The 24,570-nt window shown below is 32.4% G+C and overlaps 1 protein-coding gene across 6 annotated transcripts in view; it reads right to left on the bottom strand.

The window, feature by feature from the left end:
• CACNA2D1 (calcium voltage-gated channel auxiliary subunit alpha2delta 1) overlaps positions 1-24,570 on the bottom strand; it is a 504,823-nt gene that overhangs the window by 14,663 nt on the left and 465,590 nt on the right. For all 6 annotated transcript variants that reach the window (XM_087445189.1, XM_014788140.2, XM_014788141.2 and 3 more), the window contains 14 exons: positions 21,871-21,968; positions 18,568-18,655; positions 17,435-17,497; positions 16,674-16,777; positions 15,401-15,487; positions 13,947-14,014; positions 13,482-13,520; positions 11,582-11,653; positions 10,520-10,672; positions 10,383-10,435; positions 8,687-8,742; positions 8,151-8,280; positions 5,614-5,723; positions 4,385-4,467 (listed from right to left, as the gene is read on the bottom strand). In XM_087445189.1, the coding sequence (XP_087301315.1) occupies positions 4,385-4,467; positions 5,614-5,723; positions 8,151-8,280; positions 8,687-8,742; positions 10,383-10,435; positions 10,520-10,672; positions 11,582-11,653; positions 13,482-13,520; positions 13,947-14,014; positions 15,401-15,487; positions 16,674-16,777; positions 17,435-17,497; positions 18,568-18,655; positions 21,871-21,968 (1,204 nt within the window). The remainder of the gene's footprint in view (positions 1-4,384; positions 4,468-5,613; positions 5,724-8,150; positions 8,281-8,686; positions 8,743-10,382; positions 10,436-10,519; positions 10,673-11,581; positions 11,654-13,481; positions 13,521-13,946; positions 14,015-15,400; positions 15,488-16,673; positions 16,778-17,434; positions 17,498-18,567; positions 18,656-21,870; positions 21,969-24,570) is intronic.

The following is a 24,570-nucleotide window of genomic DNA, read 5'->3' on the forward strand; positions in this document are numbered from 1 at the left end:
TTTTTGTTTTGTTCTTCTTTACCACTTAAGTCTTTAAAAAGCTCTCGTCAAAAGGTATCATATGGACACTTGTGTTTTAAGGAAGTCCTCATGGTATGAGGCTTCCTAATTGGATACTTATAAGCTATATATCCTCTTTGGACTCCACAGGGTACAACGGTCCTAGCTTTAGACAGTCATTCTTTAATGATTAGGGAGATATCACCTTTTAGAAGACTTTAGAGATGACACTACCATCCCAGCTTTCCTGTGAGCAGAATCTAAGCTACCACAAATTTCTAGTTATAGCCAGACTAACATTGAGGCTTAGATTTTGACCTTTATGGTCCTCAATGTGGGGAAAAACCACCAACTAACTTCTCAGTATTTTTGGTAATATTTTATGTTACTTTTTCAACTTTCTCTTGTTTCAGAGAAAATGATACTTCCTTTGCTATCATATCAACAATTAAATTGCATAGGCTGGATTCACTGTTCCATACGGATAACTGTTTTTAAATACCCAACCCTAGTCTTGTTAATGTAACATCTATGCCATTTACATCATCTTCAAGACTATCCATTATATATTCCCCAAGGATACAGTAATATCAAGGAGTCTCAGAGATGATCTTTTCATCTTTCAAAAATAATTTCATTAAAAGGTATTGATCCCATCAGTTCAGTCTATGTTGATATTTATTTATTTTCTTGGTAAATTTACAGTTATGGTGAGAAAGCAAGATATCATCAGAGGAAAATTCAAAATTCTATTTTTTGGGGGCGTCTCAGATGAAAAATTTTTTTAAATTCATTGTTACCTATAGAGTTTTAATGTTAAGGTAAAAAGGGAGCTGACCTATTCAAAAGGAAGTTGACTTATTCAAAAGCAGTACTTACACATTTTTGAGTCTAATTGATAACCTATAAATCTTATCTAAAATTCTGTGCTTGAGAGAAGTAAACTTTTGAATCAAAGGTGAAAATATAGTGAATTTTTACACTATTCCTCATCTATAAAATATAGCATAATAATTTTTTACCCTTATGCACTAGTTTGCTCATTTCTATTATGACCACAAATAGGGCCAAGTATAGAAAATATGATTTTATTATACTTTTCATGTGTGAATGGTGTGATTACCTATGTAATCTTCTTTAAGGTATCAATTCTTTAAGGGATCAATAAAAATGATATTTCAAATAGCTTCTTATATATCAATTTAAAAAATATGTCCATGGAGAGGGATTATTTATTTTTGGTCTTTTATTTTAACTATTAAAATCAGCCAGGTTTCCTTTACTTGGAATCTTGCTATGAAAACCATTGTTTTATTATCCCTGAACAAATTTGGTTATTTTCTGAGACTCCTCGTTCTACTCCACGTTTCCCCACCCTCTGATGAGCTCACTCCATTTAGTAATGACCACATCTCCATCTAGTGGTTTCCTAATCAACGAATACCTGGATAGCAATGAAGAAAGAACACAACAGAAGTTGCTCTGGTAACAACAATCATGATAATTCTAAAGCATCAGAAAAGAAATTGCAAAACTGTAAATGAAACACAAACTCAGGCTCTAAAACATCTATTTAGTAGTATTGATTATATAACCCAGAAACTTGTCAAAAGGCTAATAAATAATGATTAATTTTGGCCCAGAGAATGTAAGTAATATTAAATAAACTTAGAAATTGGAAGTACTTATAATAAAATATTTCAATAAAAATATCAGTATTTTGGGAGTAAAAATTTTAAATGTTTAAACCATGTTTGTTAAAAACGAAAAGAAAAATTAGAATGATTGACTTATAAGTTCTTAAATAATGCATGATATAGTTGAAATGGTTCATTGATTTTATGTTAATATTTTTTGAAAATAAATTGAGATGACCAGCTCTAATAATTGTCCTTAGGGTATTTGTCTTTAGTAAAAGTAAGACATCATGAAGCATGTATAATTTTTTTCCACATTGACTTACTCTTTATGCAAAACCTATTGAGAAAATTCTGATTTTTAAATAAATAGAAAACTGATATGCTCTGTTGAGGATCAGAAACTTAGTCAACATTTGAAATCAGCTCTTTTTAAAACGACACTAGTACTAGGATTTTAATAACTTGGTTTGAGGACCTTTATTACACTGGATTTAAAGATATGGATTATTTTTTAAAATTTCAAGCCAAAAACAAAAACAAAGAAAAATTAGAGAAAGTGACTGACCATCCACACCATATGAAAACTTGCAGTAAAATGAAGATAGGAGCTGACATCATGGCACAGGCACGACTCGTTGTGCATATAAGTTGATCCTATTAATAACGGGCAAAGTAGCAAGTACAGGAAAAGGAAAGAAAACACAGAAAAGAAGACATACAAGATGAGATTTCATGCAATTTGCTGGCAGTTAGCAGTTTATGTGAGCCTCCATCCAGAGTAGATTCACAGTGACCAGTGCAAATAAGCATTACCGAAATATTCCACTGCTAAAGAAACACAAGACATTACTAGCACAGTAAGCTACTAAGCAAGAGTTGTACTTTCACACACAATCTACTGTATAATTTATAGGAATTGTTGGAAATTTTTGTCTTATTCATCTTTTTACGTTTTGATCAAAAGATAGAGTCTCTTAGGGTGACTCGAGGAGACTATTATTATGGGTAATAGGGTTTTTATATGATCTTTAAAATTCATCTGAGTGAATTTAATCTCAGTCTTTGGTGACAAATAGTTGATGGATGAAGTTTCCCCACTGAGAGACACTACCTTTAGGGAATGATTTGACATAGGCAAAGCTTCCAAAGGTATGGTAGATAGAACAACAGAAGTCCTCATATCTGGATTTTATTTAAGTCTAACTGGGTAAAACAGAAAAAAAAAAAAAAAAAAAAGACAATGTAGCTGCAACTTTGAATCACTTTCCCAATCAAAGAAGAATGATCAATAGTCCTCACAGAGATAACTAGAATTTACCAGCTAAAACATCTTGCTTTTTCAGCCCTGTTCCCCATCACTGATTTTATTTTTTCTTTGCTCCACTTCTAATTTATATTACCTAATTGCATAATATGTATCTAAGGAAATGCTTTATTTTTTCTGTGACAAATGTAGGTTGTGTATTTGAGTAAATAAGTACATAGTAGGTAAGTGTATTCTAAATAAATAAAGAGCTCTATAAATGCACATTAATCAATAGATGATCTGACATGTCTTTAGAATAAACAATGCATAAGATGATAATGCTTTATGTTTGTATGCTCACTGGTTTGTGTAAGCCACTTAATGCAAAGGCATTCCTTGAAGAATCAGAATTGGAGAATACTATATTTAAACCATAGTTTTAAAAAGTGGAGGGCCAGCCCCAGCGTCCTAGTGGTTAAGTTTGGTACGCTCCACTTTGGCGGCCCAGGTTTGGTTCCCGGGTATGGACCTACACCACTCATCTGTCAGTGGCCACGCTGTGGCTGCTCGCATACAAAAAGAGGAAGACTGGCAGTGGATGTTAGCTCAGGGCAAATCTTCCTCAGCAAGAAAAAAAAAAGTGGGCAGAAATTTTTATGTGGCATTTTTGTTGGATAATAAAGTTTCTTAATAATTAAAATAATTTTAAAAGCATAAAGCTGATTACATACACAGTAAATCAGCATAGTATTTATTAGAAGAAGACAGCTGACCTATATGAAAAGTAGTAGTCATCTTTAGGTAATATACATTGTGTATCGTAGGTAGGTATATTGTACACAATATACATTGCGTAGGTAAAATATGCTTTGTGAAATTTTGTCAACTTAACCCTGTGTAATTGACCTGGTTTAATTTCAAACAAAATAAAAATAAGTTAATAAACCATTTAAGTTAATAAATGGTTAATAAAATAAGCCATTAAGAGAAATAATACAAATCTGTGCGATAGAATCAGAAACCATGTAAAAAATTAAGAAATAATAGGACAATAGATGTCTAACAGGTTTTTAAGTACACTGAATAAGGACTAAACACAAACTAGTAAAAAGATTATAATAAAAATAACATATTTTTAGGATTCGATTATAATGAAGATAGGCAACTCATGTATATGAGTAAATAACATTTACTGTTAATATAAAGTCTTTAAATCATCAGATTTGTGACCTTAGATTATTGGTAAATTGATTGAAATTGTGTTTGGAAGTACAATTTCTATGAGAAGGACAGATAGAAGAAGCAACTGTTAAGCTTATGCTAACCATGAAAAATATTGAAATGAAAAATCTACCTACCAGCAAGTACATCATGTTAATGAGATATACTATGATTAAGACATTATGTTTGACTTAAAATTGCAATTTTTCTCCTTAAATTCTTCTGGACAATGACCATTGAGTTATAGTATTTTAATAAAGTAAACCTTTGGTCTTACCAGGACGTTGTTATCAAAGCAGACATCAGGCCCTTTTCGATATCGGGGTTGCTTAACCATATCACAGGGATCTGGACCATCAGCTAAAGAAACTTGTTAAGGAATATAAAGTTACTTTTTTTTCACAACATTAAAAAAATACAATGCAATATATTTATTTCCCAAAGCCAGCAAGAGATACCTATGCCATTACTCTAGTCCAACACAAGCAGTTCAAGCACTTAGGAATTTAAGAAACTAAATTGCCACAAATTTTCCCTTGTTAGACTGTATGAAATCAACTTTTTCATTTTTACTGTACATAGCATGGTCCCTGGCACACAAGAGGTACTCAATAAATATCTGTAGAATATTAATGGATGAAATGCACAAATGATGCAGAGTATAAGACAGGGGCATAGATGTAAAACATAGCATAAGAGAGTACCAAGGTGCCTCCTATTTAGTGAGACAGAAATATAAACTAATCTGTAATAACAAACATCAATTCCAAACATAGGTGAAAAGACTATTTTTTTTCCCAGAAACACATGGGTAAATGCAAAAATTACAGCCATTCCACAGAGCCTCTGCCTACAATGCTTTAATAGTCATTGCATTGTCATTTAGCATATTTACCACCAGAAGTAGTTTTAGTGTTACTGCCATTGCAGTTGTAACATATGACAGGATTTCCTTCTTTTTTAAGGCTGAATAGTATTCCATTGTAGGCATATACCACAGCCAAATCCATTTTTTGATGATTGACTGTTGACAGCTTTCAAGCTACATTACTCCCTTTTCCCGTTTGCCCCACTTCTGGGCAACCTGATAGGGAAAACTGAGTGCTCATTTATTTGGCACTGCCTCGAAGTTCAAGCCACATAAGCCCCAGACAGCATAGGCAAAAACTCAGCACTAATCCCTAACCACATTGAAAACTCCAAGCCAGTTGTTCCTCCCTGCTCTCTCAAGCCATTTTCAGATCTACTTGGGAGCCTGCACTGCTCTTTCCACAAAGCCTCATTACGCAAGTAAAAAAACCTTTCACACTCTCTTGGTGCATGTGTAGCATCATCAGTCTTGACATCCAAACCAAATTTTGCGTGAGGGATCTTTTCTGCCTCTGTGAGGTGACTGTAGCACTCTATAATATTTTTCTCTTGATGAGCATGAACAATGTGACAAAGTTAAAAATGCATTGCTGTAAGATGGCTTTCTGTTCCAAACATCTTGCTGTCAAAGGATACAAGGCTGCTCTGCTTGTATGAGCTGTCGTGTGTCACAGGGACAAGTCCCTTTGCTCTCCACCATTATGAATATTAAGTTGGTGTTCATAAGTTTTTCTACATGAAAGATTCTGAAAAATAAATATTTAAAAATTACAGAAAATGAACATTATCTTTTGGGAAAAGAATAAAAATCTTTCTTATTAAAATGAAAGATAAAATATGACATCTTGAAACACAAAGAATCACCAACACAAACAATAAAACAGAATGAGAAGGATTTTAGAAAACAAAGATTATCATGTTTTACCATTTATTAGCATGCACATATGACCTCTCTCAAATGAATACGAAAATTTGCAACAGATGTTTTAAGTGTGACCTTTGTTTTTTAAGTGTTAGTCCTCAATGCAAAATAAGTATTATTTAGTTGTTGAAACTCATAGAAAAAGTGTTTTATTTTACATGTTTAAGGATTTGTGGTATTTATCACTGAAAGTATGCCAAAGTTGCCTTATTTTATAGATAAGAAAACTAGGAACACAAAAATGGCTAAGCATCTTGCCCAAGCGAAGGAGACAGTCAAGTCTAGATCAATGCTGTTCAACAAACTTTCTGTGAAGATGGAAATGTCTTCTGCTTTGTCGAATATGGTAAAAAATAACCACCTATGGCTACTGAGCATCTGAAATGTGACCAGTGTGACTGAGGCACAAAGTTTTAATATTAATTAATTGCAGTTGATAATTGAAATAGCCACCTGTGGCTGCTAACAACTGAGTTGGACAACAGAGATATAGACAGAATCAAGGGCTTTAAATTCCATGAAGTGTTTTTTCCACATGTCATGCTGCTCTGCCTCCTTTAGCAACCAAGATAAAAATGTAAATCTATCATGAGAAAGTAATTTCTTTATGATTATACATTTTCAAAGAAGTGGGATTTTCGTTCTCTTTTCCTCATTGAACTTGGGACACAGCATAAAGCAAATCAAAAGAAGCCATGATTCAAGTTAATATCTTGATTATATTGATCTTCACATTACAATTTAATTTTGCTATTACTGGACATCTGTTAATGAAAGGCCCGAGGACTCTGAAATTCTTTTTCACATACCCATTAAACATGCTACAATTCTGTTTCCTGAAGTTGATAGCGTGACAGGCTCATCTCCAAACGAGACGGTCTGTTTTTTTCTGAGTTCATGCCTGACTCCTCCCCTTTCCTCTCATTGTCATACCCTCTAACTCCTCTTAGGACATAGAGGTTTGCATAAGTCAAAAAAGCATACTGATTGTGTCTATTAAAAATTCATGCTAGTTTCGGTTAACCCCATCCTGAAATTTTTCTTTTCCTTTTTTTTTGGTGAGGAAGGTTGGCCCTGAGCTAACACCTCTTGCCCATCTTCCTCTTTTTGCTTGAGGAAGATTGTCTGTGAGCTAAGATCTGTGCCCATCTTCCTCTATTTTGTGTATGGGATGCCTCCACAGCATGGCTTGATGAGTGGTGTAGGTCCATGCCCAGGATTGAACCTGCAAACCTGAGCCACCAAAGCGGAGTGCACTGAACTTAACCACTATGCCACTGGGCCAGCCCCCTGAAAATATTTTTTTGAATTGTTATAAAGTTCTTTCCTGAATCCCCTAGCAACTAACTATTCCAGCCCTGTCACCTGCTCAGATTATCTCACCTCCTCAGATTATCTCACCTCCTCATATTTCCCCTTCTCTATGTTAACATTTCTTCTAGAATAACCTGCCCTCAGTCACTAAAAACAAAGTGTCCCAACTCTGTGCCTTTGAAAGTGTGACTTTCTGCTCCATTCTCAAGGATCCTGTGACATGGATTTTATTTTCCTCTCAAAACTTTAAAAATCTCCAACTTGCCTTTCTTCTCTGTCCCATCACAACCAAATTAAATTCTCCATCTCTTCCAAAAAGTTTTCAAGATGTTTTATCGACACTGATGAGTAACATTAACCCTGACCTTAGGAAATGATATTCTTCTCTTAGTCCTTTCAGTTTCAAATAAAAGATACATACAACTCTAAATTTACTGAAGACTAGGAGTAAAACAACTCTCTCCCCCATAGAACATCTTTTTGAAAACCTGTTTAGTGACCATAGGTAAAAAGAAATAATATATTTGACTTAGAATTAGAATTATTAATATAATTAACTCAATTATTAATATAATTAACTCTAATCAACTTTCTCTATATTATAAAGTTTTTAGTATGGGTTCTTTTAGACAAAAAATACATTAAAATATAATCGAATTTCTTTACGTCTGCCTAAAAGTGGGCGCAATTATTGTGGTCATATAATTATTATTATAGTTGAAGGGCTTACAACTTATCAAAGTTAGAATTAATTTAAAAAATTGTAAATTTTAAAAACCTACACAGAAACTGAGTATTTCTGATGTTTTCAGCTTAAAACAGTTACTCGTATCTCTCAGTCTTGAACAACAATCTCCATTATTTCTGTAATGATTATAAAAGTGAATACAATTTTTTAGTGAAATAAGACTAGTCCATAAATGTAGAAAAAAATTACCTGGAACAGTTTCCACAGTCTAATACACCACTGAATGATTTACTATCATTATCGAAGAAATACTGGGTTTGCTCAGTAATGCAACTCTGCTTTGACAGAGAGGCTGTAAAATCGTCGTCTTCCATTTCAACTGTGGGGAAAACAAAGGCCATCATTATGAGAAGACACTATAGTCAATCCCCCAGAACCTTCATTTCTCATGGGGCAAAACAAATGCATAAGAGCAGGTGTCTTGATGGGCTAGTTTACTGCTATGTAATATAGTGGCAGCCCTAATAGGTCCCCAATAAATATCAACAAAAATCAATAAAAAATTAATTCAAATACATAACAACTACACAATAGGGGCCAATGTGACCTAGAAAAGTTTCTAAAGCATTAGGAAAGTTTTGACAAAAATGATTTCAACCTACAAAAGCGATCTCTTTCTCTCTCTCACACACAAACACACACTTTCTCTCTGAGTTTGTTGAACTCAGCACATCCAAAAAGAAAACTTTGATGGTTATTATGACAATATCTGAGCATTTACATACCTGCCTCAAGAAGTCGTGGAAAGGTCAAACTCAAGAGAAGTTGCTGTAGGATAGACCTGGATTTTAAATATGAATAATTATTGATAAAAATCTAGATATTTTCCATTATAAATTATATAATAAAAACCTGAGTATTTTTGCATGTACACATAAACACATATTTCTTTTTCATCTTTTTGGAAAAAATTGAGAATTTGCTAATAGAAAGTTTAGGAGCATTTTTATATAAGTATTTCTTAAATTATACAAAACGTTGTAAATTTTTTTCTGTAAAAGAAGTTATGAAGTCAGATTTGTTCAGGACCAAGAGAGGGAGGGACACATGTGTGAAGAGGCCTAATATGTAATGACAGTGTGAAGAAGTGGTAACTCTAAGAGGGAGAATGTTAATATTTCAGTACATAGGTTTCACATTAAGGATTTTCTCCTTATTTTAGTTTTTAAAATTCTGTGATGGAAACAAAATGACTCTGTGCCATGGTTTTGCAAACTGTTTACTTTACAATATGGAATATATATGTAAATATACAACGTGATATTCATGTAATAAAATATACGTAGATATAGGGCATATGGTACATTTCAGTTTCATAATAAATGACAATTGAGCCAAATATTAGTATAAAATCATCTGGAACTGAGTTATGGGAAAAAAAAAAGGCAAGGGGTGGTTGGGGAGGAGGGATATTCTGGCCAGAAAATGGCATAAAGAAAATCAAATATTTCAGGATTACTATGAGATTTAGGAAACCTATGTAAATTAACATATAAATATCATTGTCACTACAGAAAGCACCATTTTTAACAATTTTTTTCAGAAAAAATAAGATTTTTAATCTAAAATCTTTGCTACTTTAATAAAATGGTATAATCATTAATTTTAGCTGATTAGCTAAAAGCCTCAACATCAAATGTTATAGATTAATCTCTAGAGAATAAAGCTTGGACAATACAGTAGGATAATGATACAAAAGAAAGGAAGGAAGGAGGAAAGAGAGGGTGGCAGGGAGGGAGGGCAAAGGTGGGGCGAGAGAATGGATCCCAGACACAACAGGAGCTTTGGTTACTTGACTGACCAGAACCAAACAATGGCAAATCTGATCTTCCAGACTATGCACTGTGCCTCAATGAACAGTTTAAATGTCTTATTTTTATAGGTAGCAGGCTATAGGTGAGGGGGTAAAGGAGGTAGGAAGAGTAGAATCAGTGAAAAGAAAGAATTAGATCCCTTGCAGGGGGATGCCTCTAAAACTATGCCAGCCTTTGTATGAATGAATAGTAAGGAGATAGAAAGATAAGTCATCATGTCCTGAATTCGATCGAAGACATCTAATTTGGATACTGAAGGCAACAAACAGTAAATTCTTATAGATCAGTACACCTAAATTTAAGGAATTGAGTATAATATTTAAAAAAACACAAAAAGAGTTTAAGCAGATCCATAGAAAAAGGAAGCCTGAAGTTTGCATGAGCATAACATTGTTTTCACATGAAAAACTGAATAATTGTAACAGTTTCACAGTGACCACTTAAGAAAAACTATGTATAAATATTATGGATATGTGCTATGGGAAATGAAAAAAAGTAACTCCAAGAATAATTATTTACATGTCACAAAATTGATATTTTCATCAAATTCTTTACTATTTCACAACACCTTTCTCTCATTACCAATAAAACTACCATTTTAACTTACCAGGCAGCAGCCGTGGCCCACCAGCCAATGTGTAATATGTCTGCTATTGATGGCTATAAAATATAATAAAAAAGCCATTACATTAGTCTACACTGAGTGTCCCTTTGAGAGGAAGGGATGAGTTGGATATTACTGACCACATATGCCGAGCGATGCCCTGCTCCTTGTTTTGGTGGAGCTCCGGGTTCACACACTGACTGATAATCATAAGATTTGTTGAAAGCATAAACTGATATATTAACCAGGTGTCTCATCAAACTTGGATCAATCTCTCCAAAAAATCTTCCAATCTGGCACAGAAAAAGATAATAAAGTTTCAAATTTAAGCCAAATATTAACACCTGAACCAGCACAATGAAAAGAAATAATACAAAGAAACTGGTGAACTAAAACCACTCAGGAGCAAGTAATAAACGTGTATGTGCCACTCCAAAGGAACTCAAAGGAGATTAGGTGTTTTCATTACTCAAAGGCTCTGTGTGATATTTGTGGAAGGAACAGATAGTTTACCAAGCATTAAGGTCATAATCAAATGCCTCCTGAGGAAGAGAAAAGTAGCACAAATGAGAAAAATGGGTGGGACTAGAAAAAGAAAAGGAACTTACAGGGACTGTGACGACCTGTACTCAGTCTCATCTAAAGGGGCAACCTCTAGGCTAATCAACTCCAGCCCATAAACATTGTCAGGATAAAGGTCAGTGTTAAGACGTCTTTTCTTTCTTTTTTTTAAAGAGAAGCCAGAAATGGAGATTCAGAAGTGAAATTAGTTGGCAACTAATTCTAATTTGTTTAAAATCCCGTGTGAGCCAAATGGCCTATGTGCTGCCAATCTGTAAATCTGGGACTAGAAACTTCATCAGTTTCAAATCAGCCATGTATTAAGTCAGACATTACCAATTAATTAATATGTGAAACTGAGAGATCAAAAATAAAAAGTTCATATCATGTTAAAATTCTTCACTCTATGGTTACTGGTAACTGTTAGTATCAGAAAGTAAACTCAACTAACAAACATCAGGAAAAACTAGATTTAGGATGCATTTCTTAATGGTTTATACGGTATTTGGCACTTTAAAATTTATTTTATGACAGAAATAAAACAACTCATCAATCTCTGTAATGGTTTGAAGGAGTTTTGTAATGTTGATCAGGGAAACACACTTTGGTAACGGTGCTTCTCTCCCACTTTAGGTACATACCTGGTTAGTATAATCATCATGATTTGCCATCAAAAGAAACCCACCATCATCTAGAATCACACAATCCATTACCTATAAACATAAAATTAACACATTTTTAACACATAATTTTTAGGAAGGTGAGATTAATTTTTTAAAATTAACACATAATTTTTAGGAAGGTGAGAAGGCTGCATTATCATTACTCCATTACATGTAGATGATTATAACAACAAAATTAGGAGAAATATTCAAATGACTATATCTTCTTTTGAATATATATGTTCAAGAGATTCTGATGAAATAAATGAAGGGCATGTGTAGATTCATATCAAATCCTCAGGGCTGGATATTCCACCACCATTCATCCAGTTAAACCTGCCAACTCAGTCCGAACAAATCATAAGAACAAGCCACAAATAATCTTTAGTTGCCACTCTAAGGTCAACTAAATGATCCAGGAAATTCTATAGACCAAAATATTTAGTAACATATAGTTATTTTATTGTTTTAAACACATACTTAAGATTTTGATAAGAAAGATATTTTTAAAAATACGTTTTAGTCACCATGCTTCAGACTAAAAAAAAAAAAAAAAGCAGCAGAATGAGGATATATGTAACTATTTTATATTTTATATTAAAAATGTTTGGTTGGATAATTTGAAATCTCAAAGCAGAAAGCAAAACAAAAAAATGCCTGTGCATGGGGAAAAAAATCATTCATCCTGAAATAAAGAATAAATTCCCACCCAGTTTAAATCATGTTTAAATGCATGAATCAATTTAATAATTTTTATTGTATAAAATCACAACTAAGAACATTGTTTTCAGCGTTGGGGACATATGCATTCCATTTTCCTAATGTGGAAGCAGCTCGCTAAAACCTTTGCTCTAAAAACACTATGTTTACGTAGTCTATGTAAAATGGATAAACTATAAAAAGAATTAAAATTATTGGCTTATAATTTTGAACAACTAGAGGTGATAAAAAAATAATATGAACTCCCTACCTCCCTTGGAAATATGTACACACATATAAAAAGATTGGAAGAAAATAGCGGAATTCATCCTTCTTGTTCATTCTTAGAATTTATCTAGTATGATTCTTAGAGCATCTTCATCTTTTTTTTTTTTTTTAATTTTTTTTTATTTATTTATTTTTCCCCTAAAGCCCCAGGCGATAGTTGTATGTCATAGTTGCACATTCTTCTAGTTGCTGTATGTGGGACGCGGCCTCAGCATGGCTGGAGAAGCAGTGCGTCTGTGCGCGCCCGGGATCCGAACCCGGGCCGCCTGCATCGGAGCGCACGCACTTAACCGCTAAGCCACGGGGCCGGCCCAGCATCTTCATCTTTTGAACAAAAAAATTCACATTTGCTTTTTCCATTTCTCAAACAGAAATAGAAATAGAAGGCAATTCAAAATCCAATCCATGTAAATGAAACTGTATAATAAATTATATCATTCCAAGGTTTAGTTACAAAAATTTTCTCATCACTAAATATCTCATCACTATAAATACAGTGTGAATTAATTCAGAGAAAGTACAAAAGATGAGGGAAGACTGCACTGATAACCACTGCTTTGATTAGAAACTTCCCATCCAGGAACAGAGCTAAAGATAAACATGTACAAAAGAATCTAAGACAATTGAGATTGAAGAGAATATAGTCCATATTGATATGGCTTTTTTATACCTTCCCATAATATATGAATATTTTTTTTAAATACAAGCCTTTAAGGTTAGGAATTAAAAGCATATAATTCAAACTCTTATCTATGAATTAGTTCAAAATGCCATAGAATAATTTCTTTTAGCATTTGATTAAAAATTCCTATATATTTTTTATCATTGAAGTCTTAGCAAGAGTAACACAAGAAAAAATTATAGTTAATTTTATTTTAAAGAGTTTTCTTACATCACTATTTCTTTTGCAGTCACAAACTGGACCAGCACACTGAAACACAAAAGTACAATTATCACTTCACATTTTCTAAAAAATTGGATTTTAATTATATTGTATTAATTATTACCATGTAACAATTAGAAAACTTAGACTAATTTTTTGAGTATAAAAGAACAAATGACAGTCTAGTCCTTAATAAAAAAAGGTAATACTTTTATCTTTAAAATTAGAATATCAATTAATAGATATCTAAACTAGCATTTCTAATTATAATATTGAAATATTTTTCTTTTTATTATTTATTAATTTACTATTTTAAACAAAAAATCTTTAAAAAACAGGAATTCATAATTATGCTTCACTGTAGTGGCACTGAAAATTTATTTTGCCACTGTGTAAGACTTTACTTTTACTTTTCCCATTTGCATTTGAGATTTTTAAGTGTAGCTAAGAATTGTTTTTAAAAAATTATCTTACCGGATCCCGGATTGATGTTTTGGTGAAATTCTCTATCCAAGAATTTACATCAATTTTAATTCCAACGACTGAAAAAGTACGTAAGAAAAATTGACACATACATTTAAAAAGTGTAGTTATGATCTTACATATCTATTTTTCCTGTCACATTTGAAAATTCCTGAGTAAGCAAATGTAAGTTTCTTGAGATTAAAAAAAGACATTGAAAAGTTGATTCAAATTAATTTAAAAGGCTGCAGTTTTAGTTAGCTCCAATATAGTATTTGCTACATGATAATTTAGGTAACATATAATAGCATTAAATTTGGGTTGAATATAATGTTTATTACAGAGATATGTTTCTTGAGGTTTTCATTAAGAAGTAATGCTAATAGCTCTTAAAATATTACATAAACTTCATTTATAACCAAAACAATTTACTCATTTGCCACAACCTGGCCAGTTGACAAATACAGATAGTAAGCTAAAAAAAGTCATAGTGACAGGAATAGCCTTATAAATATGAGGTCATTCAGTGGAATATTTTAAGAGGCTTCCCTAACTCGACCAGCGCATGCAGTTTAAGAAATGTTTGTTGAAGAGTACATAGATGAGTGGTTGGGAGAGTGGGCGAATGAATGAGCAACTGAGAGAATAAGTGAGTAAGTCAGCAATTGAGTGAATGAAGAAAAGGGTGAATAAATTAGTAAGTGATGGAGGAAATCCATGTAGTTGAACCACTGAGGGGTAAAACTGCCCTCAGGAGCAGCATGACAATTTATCTACTTTCTCAATCTGGCCTAATATATGATCTTTTAAAAATTCAAACAACACTGAATCATACAATAACAAAATCATAATTTTTACTTTATTTGTATCCACTCATTCCAGCCTACTTCCAATTCCCATTGATGCTCTCTCTGTTTTACGATTTGTTTTGTTTTGTTTGATTTGTTTCACTTTACCAAAAAAGTCATTTTTCTATTTTATTGTTGTTTTTTTAAAATAGATTCCTATGTAATTCTTTTTAACAGACACATAGTATAGATATGCCATAATTTATCTTTTCCCCCAATGATGGAAACTTAACTTTCCATTTTTAAATTATTACAAATATTCACACCCTTGGCCGTATACCCTTCAGTGTATTTGAAAGTATCTTGTAGGATAGGCTTCTAGAGTGCAATTGCTGGATCAATCCAGCATTTAAAATATGACACTAAATTGACTCCAAAAGTTTGTGACAACACTGTATAAACATAGCACTTTGAAAATTCCTCAACTCTATTAAGTATCAATTTTATTTTACCTCAATCTCATAGTTAACTAATTGTAATTTTAAAAATTTGCATCTGACTTTATTTTGGCTGAAGCTTTCTGATGGCCTTCCTGATAAGCATTGCCAGTTTTTAACATAAATATTAGGTCACATTTAATTTTGGTCATGTGCATGTGTACAATATATATATGCTTACCTGCAGGTTTAAGAAGTTTCCCTTGGATATATATTTCTACAGCTTTGCTTACCATAATGCCTGATTCATAAGCACCAGGTCCACTTTCTAAAAAAAAAAATGAAAAACAGACCTATATAGATAAATCAAATAATGAATTTCTTTCTTTCTTTCTTTCTTTTTTTTTGGTGAGGAAGATTGGCCCTGATCTAACATCTATTGCCAATCTTCCTCTTTTTGCTTGAGGAAGATTGTCCCTGAGCTAACATCTGTGCCAATCTTCCTCTATTTTGTATGTGGGACACCACCATAGCATGGCTTGATGAGCAATGTGTAGGTCCATGCCTGGGATCTGAACTGGCGAACCCTGGACCAACACAGCAGAGTGCATGAACTTAACCACTATGCCACCGGGCTGGCCCCTTGAATTTCTTTTAATAGGTACAAGTAGATAGTGTTTTGCTTAAATATTCTAGCATAGATATGTTATAAAGAAGCGTGTGGTCTCCTCTTCCCTCTTCTTCCTCTGTATACCAGGCTAATTGGAGTGTCCATGAATTAGTTTGCATTAATTGACTTTGGGATGTGAATTATTCATCTTGGCTGCAACTAATTCCACAATCTAATGGATGTATGCCTAATCTCAGTTTCATGACATTTGCTAAAATATAGGGCAGGCTGCTGAAGCGAAGTGGAAAGATTGATCTCAGATTCCCAAAACTGCCTTTGCATTTTAGAAGATGTATTTGTCCTGGACAAAACTCTAAAATTCTCTGAACTTCAGCTTCCCCATTTGTGAAACTGAGCGTAAATAATATCTACTCTCAGAGAGAGGTTGAGGGATTAACTTAGAAAGTTTTGAGGAAGGAACCCAACAAAATATTTTAAAATATGGGCTATTATTAATTTTTATAAATAATACATTTCACTAAAACTGATTAAAAGTGGAGTAAACTGATTAATTATATTTTTAAAAATTTATTAAACATTCTTCAATATATTTGCAGTTTGTGAAATAAGGGATTATCTACACGTGTTTCTATGTATTATGTATGCTTTTAGATATGCTGCCTCTACATTACTGAATGACTGTTTCCTGTGTGTACATTTTACCTTCTCAACTAAATGGATGCTTCTGTCTTTCCAATGTCATGCATATAGTATATGCTTAATAATGACTATTCTGAGAAATTAACTTAAAATATATTGTTTTAGGGGAAAGCAGGTAGTAGCAATAATTTATTTTTTTTAAAAAAAAGGAATTGAGAAGGCTGAATTCCAAAGTAATACTTACTGTTAAAGTAGGGAGCAGTGAAAACATAGTTATCATTATCAAGACTCCTTTTATAGAAGCTGTCCTCGTATGTTTCTGGGTTTTCTTGCCAATTTTCTCCAGCCCTAGGGAGGAAATGGCTCATCATTTTTATTCTTCAATCTACCTGATAACCTACTTTTCCCTTTGTGGACGTCACCGAACTTTACACATATGTCTACATCTTGGGTATGTCTAAGGAAGTTAGTGGTAATTGAGGGTGTAAATCATACTCATTACTAAGCAATTCATCAGCACAGAATTATACTAAGGATCAGAAAAAGCTGACTCGTAGTTTTACTCTGCCATTTACTAGCCAGGTAATTATGGACAAGTCAGTTAATAAGTCAATATTAATAAGCCTACCTAGCCCACCGTATGGGCTGTTTGAAGATAAACAGAGATAAGATCCAGTAAAAACAATGGAGTGCTACGCAAATATTGCCAATAGGCTATATAACCATTATGTTCATTTAACTAGGTCAGCTTATGTCTACAAAGAGAACAATATCTTAAATTTTGTAATATGTGTGATAAGCAAAAATATCACTGAAGAATCATATAATAGCATTTTTTAAAGAAATGGAGTATTTTAATAATGTTAAGTACTTTAAACAACTCCAATTTAATCTACTAATAATGATCAGTTTCTCTTAAGAATGGCTTCCTTAGACAGTAAAGTACAGATCGTTAGGGTAATCTTTTGTAATGTACTGATTTTTACAGACGTCATTTGAACTTACTCTTTGGGATAAACTCTGGTAATCCCACCATCAGTCACAACAAACCGCGCTTTCACTCCCTTGCTGGAACAGAAGACAGATGAAGGAAATTTTTTATTTAACTTACTCTTTGTAAGATATTAATTTAGGTGTTGGTGATACCAAGAGAAATAAAATGAGTTTCTAAAATAAAGGAGGCCAAAGTAAATATATCAATAGATACAAACTATGATTTAATAGTTAAAATATCTAAGAAATAAGTAAATAAAGGGAGGATGTTTAAGGAAGACATCTCATAGGAAATAGTGGTATAGCTGTATTTTGAAGATGGAATAGGAGTTAATACAGTTGACAGAAAGCAGGAAAACACTGCGTGTAGAGGGAGGAGTATGTGTAAGGGAAAACTAATGAAGGGTGATAGTATTTGGCGTAATAAAAGCATAGGTACAAGGTGAGAAACAATAGGAAGGAAAGTTTCAAGTACAAGTTTCTTATGAATGGTCAGCTCGTGAATGATCTGGAAATCTATGGTGGAGAACTTCACCTTTATCCTGAAATTAGAACTGCATTTTAAAAGGAAGATTCTGGTAAGTATGAGTTGTATGGAGAATAAACTGGGGGCTGTAGGTAGAGGAATGGGAAGCACTAAAGGCATAAAAATCAGTTGCTGATTTCTGAGAAATGGAAAATTGTGACCTTGAGTATGAAGAAGAAAAACATTGTTAGAAGAAATATTTAGCATTCGGTAATTGATTGGAAATGGGGTGGAGAAGAGACTGTACATGAGAATCATAGTCAGATTTCTTAGTTTCTTGACTGGGTATATGGTAGAGCTATTAGAAAGCCAACTGCACATTCACTAGAAACCCCACTTCACCACAAATACTGAAACACAAATGTCTATTTAATTTGGTTTATTCACACTGTAGTGTATATACCTGTAAAGTTGACTAATGGCAGATGTTAGTCCTGACACACACCCACAACTGAAAATGCAAGTTGTCAACAATTGCAAGATGATTTTCTCAAGAAACTGTTTTAAAGATAAATAATAAACTTTAATCTTATGAGACCTATTTTACAAAAATTTCCCAGAGAGAAGCTAAATTGAAATGCAGAATATATATTTTTTATTAATAAGAACAAATACTTACATGTTTTTCTGCTTACTCCAGTAATTTTGGACAAGTTCATTTGTAAATCCTGCATCCAGCAAGACTCTATTAATCAAATCCGTGTTACCTAACACAGAAAAAGGAAAATGTCAATTATACCCACATAGTTTTTTAATTAGGATAACAATGAGACAAATATATTCTCTATTTCCAAAAGCAATTTACAGTGGATAATATTTCTATGAATTTAAAAATATATCCTATATTAATTTTCAGCCTATTTTTTTATACTGTTCATCTTGCCTCACATACTTCAGAATATGGACAGAAGTAGTAGTGCAAGAGCCAGTTCTAAATTATTTTGTAAAACTTTATCAAAAAGATACATGAAATACGCCAATCAAGAAAGAATGAGGAAGTAGTCTTCTTCTTTTGTTTTTGTAGTTTAGTATGGAGATTCCAAACCATCATAATAGTTCATAGACAATTTTATATATAATATAAAACCACGTAATATATATAGTCTTTTTTTGTTTGTTTTGGCCAAGGAATAAAATAACATAGACCAGCACTATTCCAAGACTGGCTTTTGGAATCTATTGGTATTGGCGAAAGAGCACAGGCTTCAGCTTGTCATTTCTGGAATAACTGAAGAGCATATCAGCCCAAGTTCAAAGATAATGGAGTAGATAGATGATGTGGACCAAAGGTCAATTAATATACATTCTTAAACAAAATTACTTTCTTCTGGCTTTTCTGTGCTAAGCCCATGAAGCTCTGAATAACCTACAAGTATCCTCTGAAATTTCATATTTCTGATAAAATTTCATTTTATGTAGGTAGGGAATATATGATCTCACTTAATATTCTATTACTACATGAGGTAGGGGTAGGATAGGCTGGAAAAATTTCAGTTGAGTTTTGTTTTTTATCTTTTGTTTTTTGTTTTTTTGCAGAGGATGATTCACCCTGAGCTAAATCTGTGCCAATCTTGCTCTATTTTGTATGTGGGTCGCCACCACAGCATGGCCGCTGACGAGTGGTGTAGATCCACGCCCAGGAACCGAACCCAGGCCACCAAGGCACAGCACGTCGAACTTAACCACTAGGCCACAAGGCCAGCCCCATTTTAGTTGGTTTAATTATTTTAATTTAATATATCTTTCACCCAGGATTAAAGGATCAATTTAATCCATTATTTTAGACTTCGTTTCAATTCATTTTAGGAACTTTTTTATTATATTATTTTAGAAAATGAATCACTTTAAAAAATAGTCTTTGGAAAATGAATGATATAATTTAATTGTCTCAAATCCTTTTAGGTAAAACAAAATAAATTAGACCATTATTCTAATTTGTAATATAAATCAATATTGAAAGTAATCTCATAATTTTATTCATATTTTCATTATGCTGTAAGTCTAAAATGTGTCTTGAAATATGTCCCCTGCAGCTGATTACATACAATAAACAGATTATCAGTTTAGCTTAAAGAGCTTAAACAGTATTAAGCTTTACCGTTTTACACACACACACAAACAATATCTCATTTTTACATTAGTTTGAAACTAAAAGGGAATATGAAGAGGATAACCATTCTATAGCGTAAACATGTAGGTAGGATAATAAATTAAATATTAGGTTAGAATTATAGTTTCACTGATGGATTAAGTCTTTCATAAAGCAAAATTAAACTTGACTACACTCCTTTAAAAAAAACCATTTAGATCACAGATTTCAATCACTGATATTTACTTTTAGAGTTAGCTTTATGTATTATTTGATCACATGAAGTAAAATATGATTGAGAAAAATCTGTAACATAAAACACTGTCAGAGGAAAATATAATTTATTTTATAGCTATTGCTCTTTTTTATAATTAAATCCAATAAAATCTCAACTCTTAACATGGTTATATAATCACTTCAAACATTTCCTACTAGATCATAGGGGAGGCAGATAGAAGGCAAAGTGAAATGAAGGAAGAGATAGGAGAACAGACAACAACAGTATGGATATTAGTGATCTTATACTGAAAGTATTTTGTTTAAACATATTTATACTCTCCTAGTATAAAGTATAAAGGACCTAAAGGCATTCAACTAAAGAAATATTCAATATTATTTCTGTTCTCTCTTGGGAATGCCTATTACTTACTAATTGGAAATAAACAAGAACAGAAAATAACACTGAAAAGGCTCTGGCTCAGTCCGAGTGAGCTCATACTGAGTCGAAAGGTTTGGAATCCTGCATATTCAGGCGTGATCAATGTAGACTTCATCTACCCTGACAGGTTTTCATAGTAGCTAATTCGTGTTAGAAGTGCTAGGAAGTTATTTCTTTTTATGAGATAAACTTAAATTTGAGAGACAGCTTTAAGAATGGATTTTCACTTTTTAAAACTGAGGAAGTGCTTTGTTTAACCCTTCCTGATAGAAAGGAAAATAATTTTAAAAAATAAAAGAAAAGGAAGAAAAAGAGAAGGAGGAGGTGGGGGGAGCAGGGAAGAGGAGGAAAGGAGAAAGGGGGAACAAAAAGTCAGTTTCGTATACTTTTTTTTTCAAATTATATCTACTAGGGTAATTTTTGCCATGCAGCTGGTTTTCCTCTCTATTTCCCATTTGCACTGCACTTTTTCCTGACAGTACTTTCATAGGATATTTTTAAGAAGAAAAAACAGTTAAGGTTTCCAAATATTTTAAAAGCCAAGAATCCATAAATCTCTATGAAGTTTCATAGTATGAATGATGCAAATTTCTTTGAAAAACAAATATAATGGTTAAAAACTAATTACTAAAATTTCTTATCTATTCCAACTTGATTTACTTCATAAAATGGGAAGTTACAGAAGCATTTTTTTAAGATAAAAAGTTAACTGTGATCAAAATAAAATGTCAAGAGGAAAATACTCTTAAGTGATATATCTTTATTTATATCTTCTTTTTATTCTATCCATATTAAAACTTATTATATAAATTGGAGGATATAAATAAATTGATAAAAATGTTATGTTTTCTTCTATATAACAAAAACAATGCAATGAAAAAACCTTCAAAAGATTCAAAATTAAGTTTCTCACATTTGAAAGGAGCAAAGGTAAACATATCCTATTCATATTTAAACATTTGCAAGTATCTATTACCTGGCTTTGAAAATTTGATTTTACTTAATAATGAAATAAAATTTCTTTACTATATAAAGGACTAAATTGTTACATTTTACCATTATATTCATAAAGTAAACAAATAAACCAGCATACCAACAAACTAATCTGAACCAAGATTTGACCACTTTGGATATAACCATAGTGAAACCATTATTTTGAATTAATGCATACTTACACGATGGGTTGTTTGGAGTTTTTCTATCAATAAACTCATTGAAATTTAAAAGAAATTCAGTGTTATTATCTGATATCTTAAGGTCATTGCAGTAGTCTCTGAAAAAAATATTTTAGGATATTAGGTATTAAAATCAAAATGAATTAATACATAATTGATTGCTTATTTTGATAATCAAAATTTTAAAAATGTACACAGTAATTATAAGAAGTGAAAACACTATTTTTTTTACTAGTTATATGACTTTGCAAGCCGTTGAACTTCTTGTTACCTCCATTTCCTCATCTCTACAATGGAACAATACTTTGACCATAAGTGGTAAATATTATAGATAATATAAATTAAACACTTGACCTCTGAACAGTAGGTGCTCAATATATGTTAGTTTTTGTTATTCTTATTACACTATTATCATTGTATGTGGTAGGTTTACAGGTTTCATATAGAAATTGATTGAGAAGCTTAAAATATTTACTTATTAAATATCAAGAATAAACGCATTATATGTTAACATTTTTATGAGAAATTACTGTATTTTTGGAAAAAAATAACCTAGTCCAAAAAAGTGGCATCGATTTACGTATTTGCAAATTGCTTTAATTCCTGACTTAACTGTCTTCTGTCTTTTGTTTGGGCACATAAAAAAAATGTTCTCATACCGGTATGCAGTTGGAAAAGAGAGGATTATTTTAATAGTCTTTTCAGATAATTGTGGCTATTCTTTTTTGATAACATACCAAAACTTATCTGTAATTTCTTGATAGTTAGTTATAACATGGAATTTGAAACAATATCAATGAACTTTTTGTACTGTTACATTGAAATTCAATGCACTATCTTATACTTTGAATGAATCTTTTACCCATCTATGATTTTGTAACATCACAAATCAGTAATTTGGAAAAATATGAGTTATGTAGATGTTCCAAATGATGACACATTTTGTTATGCAATATTGAAAATTCACATTCATCTCACTGGATAAGTCTCTAACTATTGAGAAGCTGCTATGCTTACAGTAATGAATACAACTTTCCCAAAATTCTAATTTTTGTTTGAAAGCTCAGATTTTGTCATTAGCAACAAATATGCTCAGTTGTTTTCTTCAAAGAAAAAGGCTCACTTGATTGATTTTTGAGAAAACGTTTGCCAAATACCCAAGTCATTCTTTCAAGTAAAATGATATTTCATGAAAAAAAAAAAGCTAAAAGCATCTATTTCAGCTCTCAATTCTAACAATCACACAAGTGTTTTTCTTTGAGATAGCCGACTTACCTGGTACACAGTAGAACTTCCATTTTCATCACATAGAATATTAAAAGACACACTCAAGGGTAAAGCTTTAATACAATTAATTATTCTTACTGCTTCACTCAAGGATATTTTAAAGTGAAACTGGCCTTTTCCCTGATGTGGGTGTCTGGCAATGAAGTTTCCAATGGCTACCAGTACACTTTAAGGCCACTGCCTTGATGCCTGCTAAGGTATCAGCTCACCATTGCTTTTGTACTGTCAGTGCAAATGTCAATATGAAGATAAGACAAACATCATTTAACATCATTAGGAAAACAGCTTTGACTTTGTAAATTCTCTGAAAGGACTTCTGGAACCCACAGGGTTCTGAGAACCATACTTTGACAACTGCTGTCCTAAGTGTTTTGGAAATTCAGAATAAATATAAGACAACATCAGTATAAGACTACAATTATAATAACTAGGTTAATACAACCAACAGATTGGATAATCAAATATTCAAGAAAAAATGCAATTAAACAGCAAACATTTTCATATGCAAGGATTACCTAAATACAAAACCTCAGAGAGGATAGAGGAATAGAATGTCAGAACTTCAAAAAAAACTCGGTTCATGGAAAATTTTAGTTTAGAGGCAAGGTTTAGAAAGTTTATATGATTTATACTCACTTTGCTATTGACAGAGCTAAATTTGACTTCTTCCCACAATGCTAGGCTATTTTGGAAACTAGCCTGGAAGTCAAAAGGCCAATATATTGAATTATAATCTCACAGAATTAGAAGCTGATGGCAAGGCTTTAGGACTAAATAAAATGTTGCAAATAATTATTAATAACATGATTTTTAGGATTCCATGTTATTATTTAGAAGGCATTTCTAAAATTATCTTTGCTCATTTAATCCCCAAAATAACTTTATCAGAAGGTATTTAATATTTTAAAGGTGAGAAAACTGAGATTCAAAGATGTAAAAAGATTTACGTAAATGTACCTAACTAGGAAATGGTCAAATCCTGAAGAGAAAGCAAGTCTTCCGATTCCTAATTATTGTGTTTTAACCATACAATGTGCTTTGAATTTTCACTTTGTGAACTTCTGTTGCCGCAAAGCTCCAGGCCCAAAGCAACTTTAAGCTCTAAATAAATGCCTTTACTGTAGTGAACAATTAGTTTATTCAATGTCATCATGTTTTTTTTTCATTCTTGCTAGTTGGGTTGTGTTCAATTTTGAAGAAGTCTAAAGATATCCTTGACCTGATGTTTACTAATGGCAAAAGCTGTGAAAGTGTTGGAAGTGCCAGTAAGGAGAGTTGTTAAAATGGAAACAAGTGAAAGAATTTAAACAATGGAAATGTGAGAAAACGCTGACAGTGGTGAGTATCAATAGTATGAGTTCTCCAGTTATAAGAATGATTCAGAAGGACAACAGAAAATCACCCACCATGTAG

The sequence above is a fragment of the Ceratotherium simum genome, chromosome 1 (assembly GCF_057802395.1).
Source record: "Ceratotherium simum simum isolate JZ-2026a chromosome 1, ASM5780239v1, whole genome shotgun sequence".
Classification (NCBI taxonomy): Eukaryota; Metazoa; Chordata; class Mammalia; order Perissodactyla; family Rhinocerotidae; genus Ceratotherium; species Ceratotherium simum.